Source organism: Drosophila nasuta, chromosome 2L, assembly GCF_023558535.2.
Source record: "Drosophila nasuta strain 15112-1781.00 chromosome 2L, ASM2355853v1, whole genome shotgun sequence".
NCBI classification, from domain to species: domain Eukaryota; kingdom Metazoa; phylum Arthropoda; class Insecta; order Diptera; family Drosophilidae; genus Drosophila; species Drosophila nasuta.
Window position 1 is genome coordinate 25,000,900 of NC_083455.1, and position 18,842 is coordinate 25,019,741.

The following is an 18,842-nucleotide window of genomic DNA, read 5'->3' on the forward strand; positions in this document are numbered from 1 at the left end:
GAATTTTGGTTTATACAATAACAACTATAGTAATTATGATTCCTGAAAATTTGGTTACGATCAGACAAAAATTGTCGAAGTTATTAAAGAAATACTTTTGTATGGGCAAAAACGCCTACTTACTGGAGGTCTTAGTTGCTTTGGCTGACAATCTGGTATATTGTGCCGTCTGTGGTATATTTAGAATGCGGTACTATATCGATATACAACATATACCATTTGGTATATTTTTTAGTATTTTTGCAGTATATTTGGTATATTTTGAGAAATATAATGCAAAATATATAGCTTTTATTCAAAATGGGTAGCGGGTATCTCACAGTCGAGTACACTCGACTGTAGCTTTCTTACTTGTTTTTAAAAGTAGTTTAATCAATAGTTATTTTCGACTAATTATTGAAACTAATTGTGTGATTATTTGTTTTCAGATACAAATGAATTGCCAAGCAACTGTCGCCAGCTGCTTCAAAAATTTGAAAAAAAGAAAAACTAAATGGTGCAGGACCAAAATGTGATGTGATGTGTTGACGCTGGAGCGTTGCCAATTGGCAACACAAAACAACAACAACAAGAGCACAAAGAGTGAGGTGAAGAGCCATGTGATGGGCATGCTTTTTGGGCCAGCATAAACAACAGACTGACCTGGGCCATTGAAGCAGCCAAGCCAGCAGTCGAGCTCATAATAAAGCAATAAAAAACGAGCCAGGTAAATGCCAAACTAAAGAGCCGCAAAGGCAGCCTACAAAAGAGAGAGGGACGGGGAGAGGGAAAGAGAGGGAGGTAGTGGCATGCTTGTGTGCTCTTTATAACGTTTTCTTTTTTTTCGTCGTGCTGTGTCCTGTGTTCAGAGTTTCGTTAGGTGCATTTGGCCAGGTCTAATTTATCATCAAACAGCAGACACAAAAGAAGGAACAACACACACAGGACGAAAGTGTGGTCAGGGAACAGCTGGCTTCCTGGCTTCGGCTTCGGCTTCGTCTTCCAAAGCGTTTAACTGCGGGCTGTGTTAATAGTTTATGACTAAATTGAAACAGGTTGAAGCAGGCATGAACGAACAGGAAGAGACAGGAAGTCGCTTGACTCGCTATCTCTATCTCAGTCTTCAACTTTTTCCAGCGAAAGGCCAAAGTCAGACGCTTGCAATGTCCTGTCAATTTGTCAATCAATCGTGCACTCAGTCTCAGTTTGAATATCTATTTACACTAAAGTTGAGCCGCTGCTCTTTCTCTTAAGTAGATCAAAGGCTGCTCTCGGCTGCCACTTGAGAGTGCTTATCCTTGTTTATCTCACTTACATATAATTGTAATATTATCCCTAATAAGCAAAAGATTGATAGCATTCCAGGGAAAACAATCAACGGGGCCCAAGTGTGTGCGGGCTCCGAAAAATTATTGAAATTGTTGCCTCAGACTTCTTGAAATCTCAGCCGCACTCGACACCAGGACTCGACAAAAGGACACACGCATCTCCTTTTCTCCCTCTCTCTTTCTCTCTTGTTATCTCTGGTAGTTTTGTGTGCTGTCCAAGCCGCTGGCTCTGCTCATCATCACTTGAGTAAACAATGTCATAAAATCATCAATCAAATGTGTGTGCGAGGACAACGCTCGAACCTCGGACATCAACTCGCCTTTTGTCTTGCGTTATTTGTTTGTCCGTCCCGTCTCTTAACTGTTAAAGCAAACACATAACGTTCTTCCCTTTGCGTCCTTCTCCCTCGCCATCGTTTCGGTAGCTCTTGACCTGAGATTGGGTTGTCTCGGACTTTAGCCTCGTTCTGTGCCTGCTAATACAATTAAGTGTTATATTTGTTGTCTTGGGTCTTTATGCGACTAGCAAATTGCTTTATGGGCGTGTGCCGCCTAACACAACAAACAGCTAAAGCAAGAAAGCTATAGAGAGAGAGAGAGAAAGAGGAAATGCATTGGGCAGAGAGGAAGATGCAGTCAGCTTAGTGGCAGCTAACAATGTAGGTAACAAAAAAAAAACACGTTAGCTACTCTGATTGATGCCCGCTGTGCATATTATCGACAAGAGGCTGATAACAGTTCTTTTTCCCAGTAGTTGCTTGTGTTTCAGGCAACATAATGTATGCTAAATGGCAGAGGATATTACATAACAAAAGTAGGAAAGTAGTTAAGTAGAGAATATTACATAAGAAGAGAAGGAAAGTCGTTAAAAATATCCAGAATATTTTGGAAAAAATAGGTTTCTCAAAGCTTCTAAAAAAGAAATCTAGTAATTTCATTAAATGAGCTTCTAAAAATAAAACTAGTTATTTTTTTCTCTCAAAGTTTCTCAAAAAAGGTTTATTAGTTCTAAACTTATGAAAAGAAATATAATATATATAATTTAAAGAAAAACCTTTAGAATGCATTCAAAATGAAAGTATTTTGTAATCCAACAAGTTAATTAAAAGTTTCCTAATATTTCTTTCTAAGGAATATTTTCTGGGCAGTTTAAGAACGATCTAGAGTCTTAGTTAGTATGTTATCTTTAGGTTTTATAGGTTTAATTTTATATGATCGTTCTGAAATTTCAAGAATATTAAAAAAACATGAAAAAGAATAGGTTTCAAAATTAAAAATTGTAATATACATACATTTGTTTTTATATTCTAAGTTTTTTTCAATTATCCTGAAATTATGAGGACATCATAAAAATATAAAAACGAATAGATTTCACAAACGAAATTACATTTTATGTGTGTCTATCAAGTCTAATATCTGAATACTCGTTCTGAAATTTTCAGAATATCATGAAAATGTGAAAAAGGTTAGAATCTAAAATTAAAATAATGGACTATACACTCGTTTAAATTATTACCGATTTGTTTCTGATAACCCTGAAGTTATGAGAATATCATAAAAATATAGAAACGAATAGATTTTCGAAATGAAATTTCAGCTATACTTTTATTTATGTTTCTATCTAGTTTCTTTAAGTCTAATATCTGTCTGATCGTTATGAAATTTTCAGAATATCAAGAAAATATATAAACAAACAGATTCCTCATTAGAAATTTAACCTATAGTTGCTTAAATTAAATTTTAAATAATATCAGATTTTATAAGAGGTTTATTGTGCTTCTGTTAATTCCAATACTCCACTATTATTTTTGAAATGTTTAGCAGATATTTTTACTAGATAGTTTAAAAGGATAATTCTGCAGATAACGCATTCTAGACTATTAGAAGGATTAGCATCGACTTGAAACACACACAATGTTACACTCACACATGAACACACTTATTACACTGTTCAACCAGATCCTTGTGAATTCCCCTGAGCCGTTGGCTCAACTGTTTTTATTGCCTTTTTAAATAATTGCATCTCCACATTGGGTGAATGTTTGTATTAGTGCAGTAGTTGTTGTTGTTGTTGTTGCTGTTGTTGCTCCCGTTGTTGCCTGGCTGTGCTCTACTTTTTGTTGTGGGCTGCATCTAGACCAGAAATTAATTACAACGAACAAATCCAGCAGGAAGTGTTGTTATCCCTTTAACAGCTGACGGCTGCTGTGTTTCCCCTCTTCAAACTGGCGCGTGTTTCATGCACAACAGAGTTGTGCACTGTTAAACAGTCGCTAACAGCGTATAAGAGTGTAGTACTTGGAAAAATGCGCTAGATGGCGGCACAGTGCACGCCAAACACCCGCAACATTCGGCAATGTCAGTTCCATGTTGTTGTTGGGCCGCAGCATAAAAGCCGCTGCAATGCGCTCGTGTCTGCGCCTCGTTTCATCCAGCCGAACACTTCGTGTGCTGGGCCGAATGCACATCGGGTGCTGCTGTCTGGCTTGCCTATGCTTATACTTGTATGATTCAGTCTGATTCAGTCTTTCACGACGCGTACATCGTAACGCAACGTCAGTCACGGACGCCGTACCCCAAAAAAAACCCAAAACCAAAAAAAAAACGCACTGTGTGTATTATCAGTCCCCAGTATCAGTGTTCTCGCTATTACTTCGCTGTGTGTTCTACTATTTCTGGTGCTGCGACAGCCCAAAAAATTTACAGTTGGCTTCGGCTCAGCTTCGTGTGTTCGTTGTAATCGTGATGCTGAGCAGCAGCAGCCGCTGCAGTCGTGTGTGTGTGTGCGTTTTGTGTGCCGCCGTTTGACGGTTTTGTGATTTGAATTTCGAAAAATCCAAAAAAAAATATTAATCAAAGATGCTGCCGATCGGAAAAGCGCAACAAAAGGGCAAACGAATAACCGAATAATCGAATAACCGTCTAACCGAAATAACCAAATGAAGCGCATTTGTTGATAAATGAACTCAGATTAAAACGAGACAAAAATCGTTCACAAATTTGTTTTGCATCGCCCCATCTCGCTCACACTGCTTCTGAGCTTGAGCTTCATTTCGTGCTTCTATCAGCTTCTTTGTGTGTGTGAGCTAGTGTCTGTGTGTGAGTGAGTGTATGAGCTTGTGTATTTTGTATATGATTGTGTGCCTAACAATTAATTAGCATTTAAATCGCTCATTTATCAGTTTCGGCCCAATCAAAAGCCAAACAGAAAAACCCGAAAACAGAACAAAATTCTCTTCAATCCACTACAAGGAAAATTGAGAAAAAAAAAGAAGTTCCAGGTGAGAAATTTGCATAAGTAAATTATTAAAGGAAATTAAATTAAATACAAGAAAAATCTTGTAGTTAAATCCGCGAAAAAAAGCATGTGGACGTTACAACAATGTTGGATAAAGCAAATTCTCCAGAAATTTACATTCTTGTGAAAGAACAACCAAAAAAAATAGAAGCCGCTGCCATTCAAAAATAAACAAATATTTGCATTAAAATAAACACTGTTCCCTGCTCCAAAAAAATAATACAAAAAAATATTGTATCCCTGTATCCCCAATGCGGCTGTTGTCCCTTTTGTTTCTCTATTTTCTTTTTTCTGGGTTTTTTTTTTGCTCGGTCATTTGTCTTTTTGGGTCAGCAAATGCGTCCAATTTTTCCGCGCGAGATTTTCAACAGTTGTATATTTGTTTTTCAGCTTCTGCTGTTATTTGTTTTTGTCGCTGTGTTCTGTGTGTGTGTGCGTGGGCTTTCCACAAGTTTTTCTCGATTATTTACACATTTCGCAAGGAAGAAATTTTCTAGCGAAAGATTTTTTGAAACCCTTTTTCACTGCCCTTTACTTTGTCTGCATAGAAAAAACTCTAGTCATCACAACAAGCATTAAAATGAGAACAAAAAAAACGGAATATAACAATAGATTGCCCATTAAAAGTTTGATCTGATTTCATTAAACATTTCTTTGCCTAGAAATGTCTCCATTAAATAAACGATCCTAAGCTGAGATTTCAATTAGATTAGCTCGGCATTAAAAAGGTGTTGAATGTGTGACGAACAGCTGGAAAATTAGCTCTAAAAATGAAAACATTATCTACAGCTTTAATCCATAAACAAGATCTAATTTGAATAGCTCAGCGATTAGGTTAAGATTGAATGGAAATGTGGGCGAGAAAGGAAATTAGAGAAAAAAATAGATTATGTTCTCATTGACTTTATAGATAAATCAACATTTAGTAAACGTGAAAATTATAATTAAAAATTAAAAAAAAATGGGTTAAGTAAATCTAAAAATGATAATTAAAGAATTAAAAAGAAATCGGGTTAAGTAGATAAAACAATGAAATGAAAGATGAATAATTAGTGAAGCTGGCTTCTTTTATTTCAAATTAAAAAAGATTCCAATTTTTTTTTTTGGTTTTTACGGTATATTTAAAATGTAATACTATATTGATATACCATATAGAGCCTTTGGTATATTTTTGGTATATTTTGATGGAATACGGATTGATTATCTCAAAGTTGAGCACACTCGATTGTAGTCTTACTTTTTTAATGTTCTCTAGTCAATTTTTTTGGAATATTGTTTTTCTGTTTATTTTTTTGTTTATCTATTTATACTTTAAAGGCTGAAAGGATGCTTAAACTCTTTTATTGTAAGCTTATCAGCTGTCACACATATTTTTCAAAGAATTAAGAGTTTATCTGTCGCAGTTCTTAAATTCTTTATCAATAGAGTGTAGTGAAATAAAACTAATCTTCTGTCAGAAATGATCTTTAAACAAATTTTATTTTTACAGTGGAAATATATATTTCAAATAATGTCTTCACATATACAAGCAAACATATAAATATATTACAGTGTAAACATATTTTAAAAAAATTTCTTTGCAAGCTGGAATATATTTAAAAATTAGAAACTTTTTAAAGTATTTTCCATATCTTATTCATTGGCCAACGCTTTGATCTTTTACCTGCGTCACAAAGTGCAACGCTTTTGAAGTGGCTGCAACTCTTTTGTTCTCCCTCTCTTTCTCTTACACGCTCTCTAATTGACTTGACCTAATATGTGAGCTTGACCTTCTCAAGACCCGCCCATATAACCCATGTAATGCTAATGCTCATGAGTTGAGCATTAAACAAAGCCCTTGACTTATGCATGTGGCACACTCTTCGCTTGCCTCACACACTCATAAAAGCAAAGTGGAGAAGATCGAGCCAAATTGATCCCAATTGTCAACGATTTAACACAACTCGAACGATCTCTAGCATCTCTGCTGTTTGGCTATTAGGCTCACAACAAATTAACCTGATGGCCGAAAGGGGCCAAGATGAAGAGACCCCGAGTCGTTGTATCTTCTATCTACTGCGGGTGTTTGTGCCATAAATCTTTGGCAACAGCCGCTGCGCTGTGCTGTGCTGTGTGCAAATGAAAATAGCGCATTTCCAAAATATTTTCATTAAAATTGAGAGAAATATACTCGATATAGTAGAAGTAGAGGGCTGAAATAACAGGGAGACGACGACGACGAGACGGTCGAAAAGGCAGCATAAACATTCATCAATCTGTCAGTGGGGCCTGTCAGCTGTTTTAAGCACCCACAAAGTGCTGTTGAGGCAACAACAACAACACCGACAACAACAACACACTCGCAGTCACCGCATTTCAATAAAAATTGAAGCGCAGATGAGAAAAAACCAAAAATGGGAAAACAGACCAACCAACAAAAACAAAAACAAAAACTGGTAGCGAAAAATTGAAAATGTAAATGTTAAAAGGAAAATGTTTCATGCTCAGGCAAATGCATTCCTGTCTCTGCTTCGTCTATTAGGTTTTGCCAAATCAGACCCATAAAAAAAGTGTGAGTGTGCTCGACTGTGAGATACCCGCTACCCATTGTAAATAAAAGCCAAAAGGTACGGTGTTAATTTTAAAATATACCAAATATTATTACGCAATAATACTAAAATATGCCGAAAGTCATATTTGGTATATAAGCAAAACAGTGCTGTATTATACCACAAAAATACTCAAATATAACGAAGGGTATATTTGGTATATAAGCAAACCAGTGCGGTATTATTCTTAAAATATACCAAATCAATTTTATACCACAAAAATACTGTAATATATTAAAGGCCATATTTGGTATGCAGGCAAAGGAGTGTGATATTATTCTTGAAATATACCAAATAATATACCGCAACAATACAAAAATATACCGAAGAGTATATTTGGTATATAAACAGACCATTGTGGTATTGTTCTTAAAATATACCGAATTAATATACCAAAAAAATACTGTAATATATCAAAGGCCTTATTTGGTATGCAGACAAACGAGTGTGATATTATTCTTGAAATATACCAAATAATATACCGCAATAATACTAAAATATACCAAGGATAATATTTGGTATAAAAACAGAGCATTGTGGTATTGTTCTTAAAATATACCAAATCAATTTACCGCAAAATACTTTAATATATTAAAGGCCTTATTTGGTATGTAGACAAAAGACATTATTCTTGAAATATACCAAGCAATATACCACAAAAATACTAAAAATATACCGAAGAGCGTATTTGGTATATAAGCAGAACATTGTGGTATAATTCCTAAAATATACCAAATAATATACTGCATAAATATTCAAATTACACTAACGGCTATATTTGGTATATCCTTGGAAATGATATTTTCCAGATTGTCAGCCAAATGATTCTCATATTTCTCTATCCCTTATAGTCTCAGAGATCTAGGCGCATACTTATAATACCCTTCTAACATATTGGGTAGCGGGTATAAAAACAAAAGGAAAATACAAGTACATTTTTTATACGTGGTTTATATATATTTTATCTTATTTTTTTTTGTTGCTTTGGCTTGTCTCGCCACGCGCAAAACGTGCGCCAATCAATTGGCCCAAAATCGAAGCCAGACGTGGTAAAAAAAATGCCGTGTGAAACTTTTCGACTCCCACGGCAAAGACAAATTAAAGTAAAGACAAAAGACAGACGACGTTGCGCATCGTTGTCTTAAAATTAGAGCGAGACACAGGCAATTTGTCTTTGGCAATTGTTCAATACATCTGTCGAAGATGCGCTACACGAAAATGTATCTGCCAGATACATTTGATGAGCTGACTCTCCCTGTCTCTCTCTCGCGCGTGTTGATGGACTTTTATTTGACTTCATTTCGAGTGAATTTCCAATGCGGTTTTCTCAATGAGTCCTAGCTAGAGTTGGAGTTGAATTTGAAGTCACAGCTCAGCTGCTAAATCAATCGTCACTTGAGCTACATTTTTTCGGCATGTTTATTAATTACACACACACACAGACAAACACACGCTTGAAGTGTGTCCCCCTTAGTAGCATAACTGATGGGGGCGTGTGAATATTCCCTTTCCCTTTCTCTTTCTTTCTCGCTGACTTTCTCCAACTCTTTGAACTTTTCTCAACACTCTGGTAAATAGATTTCAGTGTCGCTATGCACTTAGACGCTGCTGCTGCTGTTGCTGTTGCTTTGCCATACAAATTGATTGATTTTATTTGCACTCCCCTCCCTCCCTCCCTCCGCCACACACATATGACTTCCACTCTCGCCCTTTGTTTACCCCTTCAAGATCCCCACAAATTGCTGTGCGTGTCTGTGGCTTTTAGGCGGGAGGTGGAATAAGGAGGGAGGGGAGCCTTGAGGTGCACTAGTTCAACACTGACATTTTGCGGTTAACTCATTTACTCAGTTGAAGCAACGTCATCGACATCGTCTTTACCCTTTTCGCCCTCTCTCTCTCTCTCTTTCTGCCCTTCGTCTACCACTGTGTTTGTTGTTGATGGACATGGCGGTTATGCTGCAATGACACTGGCTGACAGCAACCGCTCAATATTCGATTAGTTTCGCTGCGCCAATGGGGAATTATGTCGAGCACACGGTTCGAACTCTGATGACTTTCTTATCAAATGAATTTAATCAAATTGTTTGCTTCTACAAGCTTTAATGTGCTTGCAAAGTTCTAAAGCGATTCCAGCTCAATTTTCATTTTCTTTTCATTCAATTCATACTAATTTATTATTATCTTCTGTTAATTTCAAATCTTATAATCAACAGATAGTTTCGAGCCTGAGAAACGTTCTTAGTAAATTAGCAAAAAGAGAAGTTTTTAGCAAACTTTAATGTGCTTGCAAAGTTGACTTGATTGATTTATATTCTTTTGATACAATTATTACTGATTCATGACATCTTTCTCATCAAATTAAGTTTCCTGAAAAATGTAATAAAGCAGCTTTCATGTACTTGCAAGATTCACTACCAATCCTAGTAAAATTTATAAAAGTTTTTTCACTTTCTATTCATAAAATTAACACTGATTCATTATAAACTGGATTAGAAAATAAGCACATGATTTGCCGATTTTCTCATTAAATTAAGCTTCTTGAAAAATGTAATAAGCTTTCTGCAGCTTTCATGTGCTTTCAAAATTCTCTAGAAGTCCTCTGATTTATTATTCATTAAATGAGCACTGATTCATTTTCAACTGGATTAGAAAATAAGCACAGGAGTTGACAACTTTCTTAGTCATTATCAAGGGAAGCTTTCTGCAAATTTTAAGAAGCTTGCTGAGGAAAATTGGAAATTAAAAGGGGCTGTTTCTATATGTGGAGCCTTAATTGTGATAAATTAATTGTCATTTATGGGATATTTTTATATTTCGCATAATACAAATGTTGATTTTCATATCTAAAATTTTTGGACAAGTTTTCCCTTTTATTATAATTTCTAATTAAAAATTCCGTGAATTCTAATGGTGACCTTTAACAATCATTCTTAGCTCTTCGTCTTATGAGAAGAAACATAAATCAATCTTTAGCCTCTTGTGGTAAATTAAAGGCAAACGTTTTTATTAGTTTAATGTCAGTTATAATTTTGCTGGATACTTTCAGCCACTGTATGCGTAGTATTTATTTGTTACTCCTTTTTTTTTATTAATTTGATATTTTTTAACTTTGAGGTCTAGTTATGAAAGAAAGATTCTGCATTATGAATTGCTGCATTTGTCTGGTTTAAATTGTTTTCACTCTTATTTCGTTTTCCAACAATTTGTGGCGTACACGAAAATTGTAATTGCATTATTGATGGCCTGGCATCGACGATGATATGTTCAAGTATAACATAAATATGTGTGTGTGTGAGTGTGTGTAGTATAGTTGACTCGTCGTCGTGTACTGCTCATAATAATAGAAGTAAAAACAAAGCACAGAGAGAGAAAAACTTAAAAGCACGTCGACAACAATGGGTTGTGCACTCCTGAGATGCCAGGGTTGTCATGCATAATTGATGCCCGTTTCTATGACTAAAACACACACACACACACACACACACACACACATACAGAGAGAGAGAGAGAAAAATCTCGACGAAATTTATGGCATATTCCCAATTGTCTAGGCCCTTTGCTTTTGGTTCTGACTCTGCTCTGGCAATTCATTAAAAATACTTACTCGCATGCTGAAAATCATAAAATGAAAGACAAATATCGTGCAGGCAATTAAGTTGAACTTGCCCTATGCACACACACAAATTTGAACACACACCCACACATCCATATGGGCCATAAAAATGTGTGGCAAATGAGTATATTGAAAAATGTATGCATTAAGTGCTGCATTCAATCGAAATTCATTTGTTAGATACATTGATGATGAAAATTTTAGTCGAGATTTGTTTTTAGTTTGCTTCACATTTTCTCATTTCCCATTTCCCATTTTCCCATTGATAAAATATTAACATAGTTTTAATTAAACAACATTTTCATTTGCCCAGTTCAATTTTTAATACATTCCCCTCGCTTCTGCCACTCACAGTCAAGTGGCCCTTTGCACTCAAGGGCAACCTCTAGGTACGTTCAATAAACACAGTAAACACGAGTACTCACATCAAGTGCCTGAAAATTGTAAGAGCGAGCTCGTTTCCAAAAGTGTTCCAAAGAGGCAGCTCTATTTTACACACACTCTGAATTATTTAAACACAGATTGTCGTCTGAAATTCAAATTGTAAACTCTTTTGTAGTTGAAAAGTTAATTGTTATATTTATAATTGCTTTACATTTTTTTATTCACTTCTTTTACTTCTTTCATTGTGGAATACTTACGAAAATATATCATGGAAATTTGAAGAAATAGTTAAAGAAATGTTTGACAAAATTTTTCTTCAAATTTGTTTTCATTTACATTTTTAATTTTGGTAGAAAAGTAGGTTTATTTCTGAAGTCTTCAAATAACTTTTGTTTTCATTTATTTTTATGCTCAATTTGTGATAAACTTAAAAAATAAATGTAACACAAATTTACAGAAATATTGGAGCAGATACTTATCAAATTATTCTTTGACATATTTTTATATAAAAATGAAATACTAGTTATATATTTTGAACTGTTGGTGAAGCCTTCACATAATGTTTTATTCCAATTGCCTTTGATTAATTCTTCTTTCAAATACAAAATATAAAATAAATCCACAATGAAAATGAGAGCAAATAATGATGAAGAAAGTTTTTGTTTCAATTTTTTTTGCAATAATTTGAAGCCAACAGTACAATTCTGTAATTTTTAGCTGACATAGATTAAAAAGTTGAGTTGTTAAAAACCGCAATTCCTCTGGCAGTTGTTTCAATCTATTTACATAGACACGCTGAATATCCATCTATTTATAAAGCTGACACAGTTAAACAATCAATGCATATATATATTTATACGTATGGAAAAGCTATTGTAACTAATCCGAGTAACTGTAAAAAAAATACATATGTTGGGCAAATAAGTTGGTTTTATGCATAAACAGAATTAAAATGCATGTTGCGAATTATCATGCATAACACATGAGAATTAAACACGCTACGGCAAACAGGCGAAAATATCAAATAATAGAGAAAATAACAATAAGAAAAAAATATCGAAAGAGGGCAATAAACAAATGTTTCATGAAATGGGGACAAAATGATGAAAAAGCGATGGGTAGAAAAATGCAAAAACAACATTTTCCATTGATTGACAGTCAAATTAGCGGCAATCAAATGGAGGTCTCGTTGCCTTTTGCCTCATATGCCAGATAATTTATAAAATTATTGTATGATAGGCCAAAGCCAAATGCGGCACAGCTGAAAAGCCATATCAATCAAATAAATTATGAAGCGATGTGTGTCGAGGGGAGCGGAGAAGGAGAATCAATCGAATAGATACGAATGCAAATCAATATGGGCAAAATGTGTGCAGCAAACATTCATTCAGGCAGACAGTCATTCATTCAGTCAGTCAGGCAGTCAGTTGTCTATCATAGACACAGCCTCAAGTGCCTCTAATGTGCATAAACAGGGCCAGAGAGAGAGAGAGAGAGAGAGAAGTGTGACTAGTGCCAAAGTCTCTGGTTTGATTTGTTGACGTTTTGTGGAGCCTTTGAATGAGGCGCCACCGCGGCAACACTGGCAACTGCAACCTAATTTCGAATCCAGCAAGTGGCGCTACATCAAGCATGGCAATCATATGCTGTGAGTACTCACACACACACACACAATCGCTTACTCGCTGGCAGCTAGGGAATGTTTACATAGTGCCCATAGGCGCAGGCATCATCACTCATACGTCACGTTGCCTGACTACATATCAATTTGGCACGCCAAAGTGTGAGCTAGTGTGAGCGAGTGTGAGCGAGTGTGTCTGTGTGTGGCGTATGTGTTGGATGATTTGTAATAAAATACTATTGGCTGGCAACACCAAAAACTCAATTGCATTGACGTTTGCATAAATATTCAAGCCTCTCGCTCGCTTGCAACAGCTTTTCCCCCAGTTTATAAATTTTCAAATTTTCCCCCTTTGCAAACGTTGCTGTTGATTTTTTATGGCACTCACTGTACACTTGCTGTTGTTGTTGCTGTTATTTCTTGCTGTGCATTTAGCACAAAATAAACAAATTAGAGAGTGTATATAAAAAAATGAAAAAAAAAGAATCGAGCAGTTTGTTTATAAATTTTCGCTTTGCCTCTTGTTAGTTTATTAGCTGAGATTTTTTATGCGCCCCTTCTTTTTATGGCCTTCTCTTCCTCTTCCTCTTACTCATCATCGTCATCGCCCTTTTTCTTTTATAGCATTTTGTTTTGTTTATGTAGCGAGTATAGTTTTGAAATCGATTTGGCAACGCAGCAAGTTTTGTTTTCGCTTAATTAAAACAAAATACATTGCGCATTTGATTTATCAATTGATTTTGCCCAACAGCTGAAGCTTGATGTATAAGCTACTAGTTAATTAAAGATGGGTGAATTATGCATAAGCCGCAGTTGAGTTCATTAAATGCGTCAATGAGGTTTATAAACCGCACAATTTATCGAATCATTTGTCATGCTTAGAAGAAATATTATATATGCAACGCTTTATATGAATTACTTTGTTTATTCATTGTTATTAACGTTTAACAATGTTTTCTTAAGTGACTCACAAAATTAGCATTGACAAAAATACACTGAATGAACTTTACATTACACTTTAATATATTTGTATATTAAATGTTTTTGAACGTAATTTAATAGGTGACTCTTAATCTTGACTTTCACAATGAGTCTTTTGTTATAATGAATACACTTTTATAAGAAATTCATCTAAAATTTATTTTATCTTTAGAATGTAGTAATATAACAATATACCGAATATCTCTTTAGGAACATGTTAGTATTTTTTTGGTATATTTTTGGTATATTTGTAGAATATAAAGTTATTGATTGTATATTTAGAATGTAGTACTATATTAATATACCCAATATATCCTTCAGAACGTGTTGGTATTTTTTCGGTATATTTGCAGAATATAGTCTTATTGAGAATGAGTAGCGGGTATCTCACAGTCAAGACTTCGATATATTCTAGTATTTTTGGTATATTTTTGGTATATTTGTGCAATGTGATTTTCTTAAGTGTGTATCGGGTATGTCACAGTCGAGCACACTCGACAGTAGCTATCCTAAATGTTTTTGTTAAGTTTCTTCCATTGAAAAAATAACTATTACTTGTGCTTAGGCTAAAACTTGTATATAAAATTCACTTTAATTATTTTGTATTCCGTTTCATATATTTATATTTATAATTTTACATAATTTTTCATATTATTTACACATTTTAAAATATTCTCTTGCATTTGCCCGTTAGTTTATCTTTATTACAAAATGGTCGTAAGCGGCGAAGTTTTGAATGGCAATGTTTATGCGCTTTCTCTATTAGAATTTGCTCTGCATAGAATTCTTCACATATTTTGCAACTTTTTGAAGAATTGATTCGTTTAAAAAATTGACAGCACTCTTCGAAGCGTTCAGCGCGTTGTAAGAATTCCTCTTCAATTTTGGCAGAAATGCAGTTAAAGTTCTTCGATGTTACTATTCTATTATTAGTATTTTCTTCATCACGATATGAATTCCCGAACTTTGTAATCCAAAGCAGCAAAGCGAGCAGAAGTAATGCCTTCATCTTGATGGTTGAAAAGCAACTGAGCATTGTACTTTATTCATTTGCTTATTATGAAGAGCTTAACTTAGTCATCAGCGACTAGTCGATAATTTATTTATATCAAATTACTTTATAGTTGTTTCTTTTTATATTTATATGAAATCAGCATCATTTCATTATTTAAAGCACATTTTGTGACAGCTGTGATTTATCTTTAAGTTGAGCACATTTCGAAATGAAAAACCAAATTCAATTACAGCCACAAATGGTAATCTGAGCCAGAGCATCAGAGCATCTGAGCAAGCAGCTGCCGAAGCTTTTACAGCAAATGAACTGAACTATAGAAATGATACAAAATATATTATATATATTCTTTTGGGCCCATTGTCTTTGGCAACATTTTTGTGTTGTGCTTTACAGTTGCCGAAAACTCTCGAATAGCCATAGAAACGCACACATTTTGTACTCAAGTAACTTGACATTGTTATGCTAGCACCATTTTTATTAACACGGTCAAGAAAGGTTGTGACAAAATACGAGTCCAAGTTCCCCCTTGGGCTGCACTCACTTGCTTGGCTTCGAATTGGACATGGTTTAAATTACGTTTGAGACTCGTTACGTTTTCATTTTCATTTTCCATTTTTGTGTTTGCTTTTTGTTTTTTTCATTTTTGATGAGCAGTTGAACGTCTAAAGTTGCGAGTGCCAAAATGTTTGTGTTACATTCTAATTACAGTTAAGGGGGGCCATAAAAATAGCTGGCACCTTAGGTGCCTATCTAGCTCATTCGATTACATTTTGCCGCCACTTAACGGCCATATTATGCAAATTAGCCAAGACACGCGAACAACGCGAGTTCCCCTCTCCTCCCTCTGACTCTTCTCTCTTATCAGTCAATTGCATGGCATTTGCTTTGAAATTAGTTTGAGAATAAAAGTAAAGAGAAACCAGACGTGTGTGCACCTGTCGGCCCGAAAAAAAGAACCCCCGAAAAAAAAGAAATACAAACCATAAACTATGGAAATTCGACACACCCTCGAGGCAGAGTATGGTAACCATGGTAAATACCAAACTTAGGCCAGGGGGGTGTCTAACAACAACGACAACAACTAGTATCAGCTTTAGCTGTAGCTGTATCCAAGTATCTGTGTATCTGTCAGCTACACAACGATACCCAGACCGATAGATAGATAGATAGATAGCTCGATGGATAGATAGACAGCTACACATGTATTGCAAGTCATTGGGGCATTTAGGGGCTAGTTAGGCTGCCCAAATATTGCATGCGATTCGTTTTTATTTCTCTCTCTTTTCTTTGACAATCATTTGGGCATAATATTTGTCAGAGTTTCAAGGCATATTTGTCAATCAGCAGCAGAACAAGGCAAACGTGTCGCATATGTTCGAATTTTGACTGTGCTATGATGATCTCAATTTCAAGCGTGTATAAAAATAATAACTGGATATTTCAACCAATGGAAGTAGAGTTTATCAACATAAAATCTTGAAATGAAATTTAAACAAGTAAAAATCTTTGAATTTTATATAGATTTCAATTGCATTAGTTCAAATGGATTCATGTACATATTTTGAAATATGCAAATAAATTCCGTAAAATAGAATAGAGTATTAATGGGAAATTCCAAATAAATATTTATATTGGAACACTTTGTTCTGAAAATATTTATGATTGGAACTTTTCTACAGCATGTTAGTAATGAAACTAAATAATAAATAAATAAAAATAATAGGGGAGAAGTATGTATATATCAGGTGTATTGATTTAGAAAAGAAATTAATGATATAAATAAATATAATATATTATAAAATGTGACTAGGTTTATAATAGTAAGAAAATTCGAAAATAATAAATTCAATAATAATAATAATAATAATAATAATAATAATAATAATAATAATAATAATAATAATAATAATAATAATAATAATAATAATAATAATAATAATAATAATAATAATAATAATAATAATAATAATAATAATATATAATATATATATATATAATAATAATAATAATATATATATATATATATATATATATATATATATATAATAATATTGAAATGAAGATTAAGAAGAATTATAAGTACAATTGGAAAAGGCAGATGAGGAAGAAGAATGAGACGAAGGCGAAGAAGTAGAAGAAGAGGAGGCGAAGGAGAAAAAGTAGAAGTAAAAGAAGAATAACAATAATTAAATGAATATGACCCTAAACAGAAAAAGTAGTTCTTTATCATCACAACTTTACAACTATAATTTGAACAGAAGTAGAAGAAGAAGAAGAAGAAGAAGAAGAAGAATAAGAAGAAAAAGTACAAGATGTAGAAAAAATTGAAGACGAAAAATAACAATAATAATAATAACATAAGCAATAACCATAACAATACAATGAAGCTTAAATTAGACTAGTAGTATTTTAGAAGTAGTTCTTTATCACCACCACTTTACAACTCTAATTTGAACATAATTACATATAAATTTGCAAATTGGTTGCTCATCTTCCGGTGGTGCGTAAGCCAAACAATTGGTCATCAATTAGTTGGATTTGGGCAGGCACAGAGTGACTGAACGTATCTAATTTAGACAAACAGTTCAATGGGCAGTTAAAGCAGCTCCAAGCCTCAACGCCAGCTCCAGCTCTTCAAATTGGAACGGAAATAACTCATGGCTTCCAGGGAAACCAAAAGCAAAGACACGGAGTGAGGCAAAAGGTAGTCGTAGAAGTGTAAGCTGAAATCAAAAAGGCAGGCAGACAGAGGTAGACAAGAAGATAAATGACCAACAATTAGTCACACCTACGATGACAATCAATGGAATGATTTTCAAATGAAATGAAAAGCCTCTGGGCGTAGTCGTCGATACCCAATTTTCTAGGCTTTGTATGTGTGTGTGTGAGGATTGGGATTGTGATTCACAATTCTTGGACAATGGGCCAACGAAACTAATGAAAATTCTTTTTGTTTTGTTTTTTGATCGGGGGAGAAACGAGCTTCATTTGCAGCGCCTAATTGCACTCGGGGATGAGAGGAGTGTAGAGTGTAGTGTATTCTATGTGTGTTTGGTGTTGATGGCCACATGTGCCACATGTCGCAAGAGCACACACACTGTGTGTTTGTGTGTGTGTGTGTTTTCCGTTTTGATTAGCGGCATGCCATGTCAAACAACAATTTGTAAGAGCGAATGACATTTGAATGATGACATCGACATCGACACAGGTGGCGCTTCCGCTTGACACTTGTTTTTCGGCACTGCCAGAGAGAGTGAGAGAGAGAGAGAGAGGGAAGAGAAAGAGTCAGAGTTCCGTTGCGGGGGCTAAGCGTAATGTCTCTATTATGGCGTGCTAAACAAGCGACAAATTGCATGTGTCTGCCACAACAACAGCAACAGAAGCAACAGCAGGGGGCAGGCAGGAAGACATCATCTGTAGTCTTTGGGCGTGGCAGCGACACAAAAACAATTATTCGACTCGATCTCGCATTTGAATTTCCTTCTCTAATTTGGACATTTTTGTTCTTCGGTTTCTTTGCAGATTTCACGTGTTTTTTTCGTTCGTTGATGCCAGTGAACAAAATGTTTGCCTGCTTCCATTTCGTTGCCGTGCTGCTCATCGTTGGCACATTGAAAGGTAAGTGAAGAGAGTACATTCAAAATGCATTCATATTTTATGTGCGGGGGTCGGGGGTCGGAGGTCGGAGTCTGTTCTTCAATTATGCATTGCGCTTTGGTCAGCTTCATTTGTCGCGCAGCCAAAACGGCGTCATTCAATATGAAATTTCACACTTTGGTTGACATTTCAAATGGCGAATGGCCAAAATGGCAAAATCCAACGGGGGCACCACTAAAATGTGTATGTATGGCGAGGGAGTAGTGAAGTGGGGGGTGAGCGAGGCAATGCGGATGACTACAACATGACCCTAGTCGCATAGTGTGCGGCGCCAAACGTTGACGCCGCATGCCTCATAAATTAATTTACACTTGAAACTCTGCGGCGCTGTGCAACCAGAAACAGCAACAACAACAACGGGATTCGCGTGTTCAGTAA

General features: G+C 35.1%; 1 protein-coding gene across 3 annotated transcripts in view; it reads left to right on the plus strand.

Moving 5' to 3' along the window:
* The first annotated feature begins 475 nt into the window (after positions 1-475).
* Positions 476-18,842, plus strand: part of LOC132796086 (uncharacterized) — a 109,724-nt gene continuing 91,357 nt past the window's right edge. Inside the window, exons 1-2 of one of the 3 annotated variants that reach the window (XM_060807133.1) lie at positions 476-706; positions 18,330-18,425. In XM_060807133.1, coding sequence (XP_060663116.1) covers positions 18,356-18,425 — 70 coding nt within the window. In that variant the 5' untranslated portion in view covers positions 476-706; positions 18,330-18,355. Of the gene's footprint in view, positions 707-3,842; positions 4,589-18,329; positions 18,426-18,842 lie in introns of those variants that run through there. The other 2 variants (XM_060807128.1, XM_060807141.1) reach the window with 2 other exon arrangements.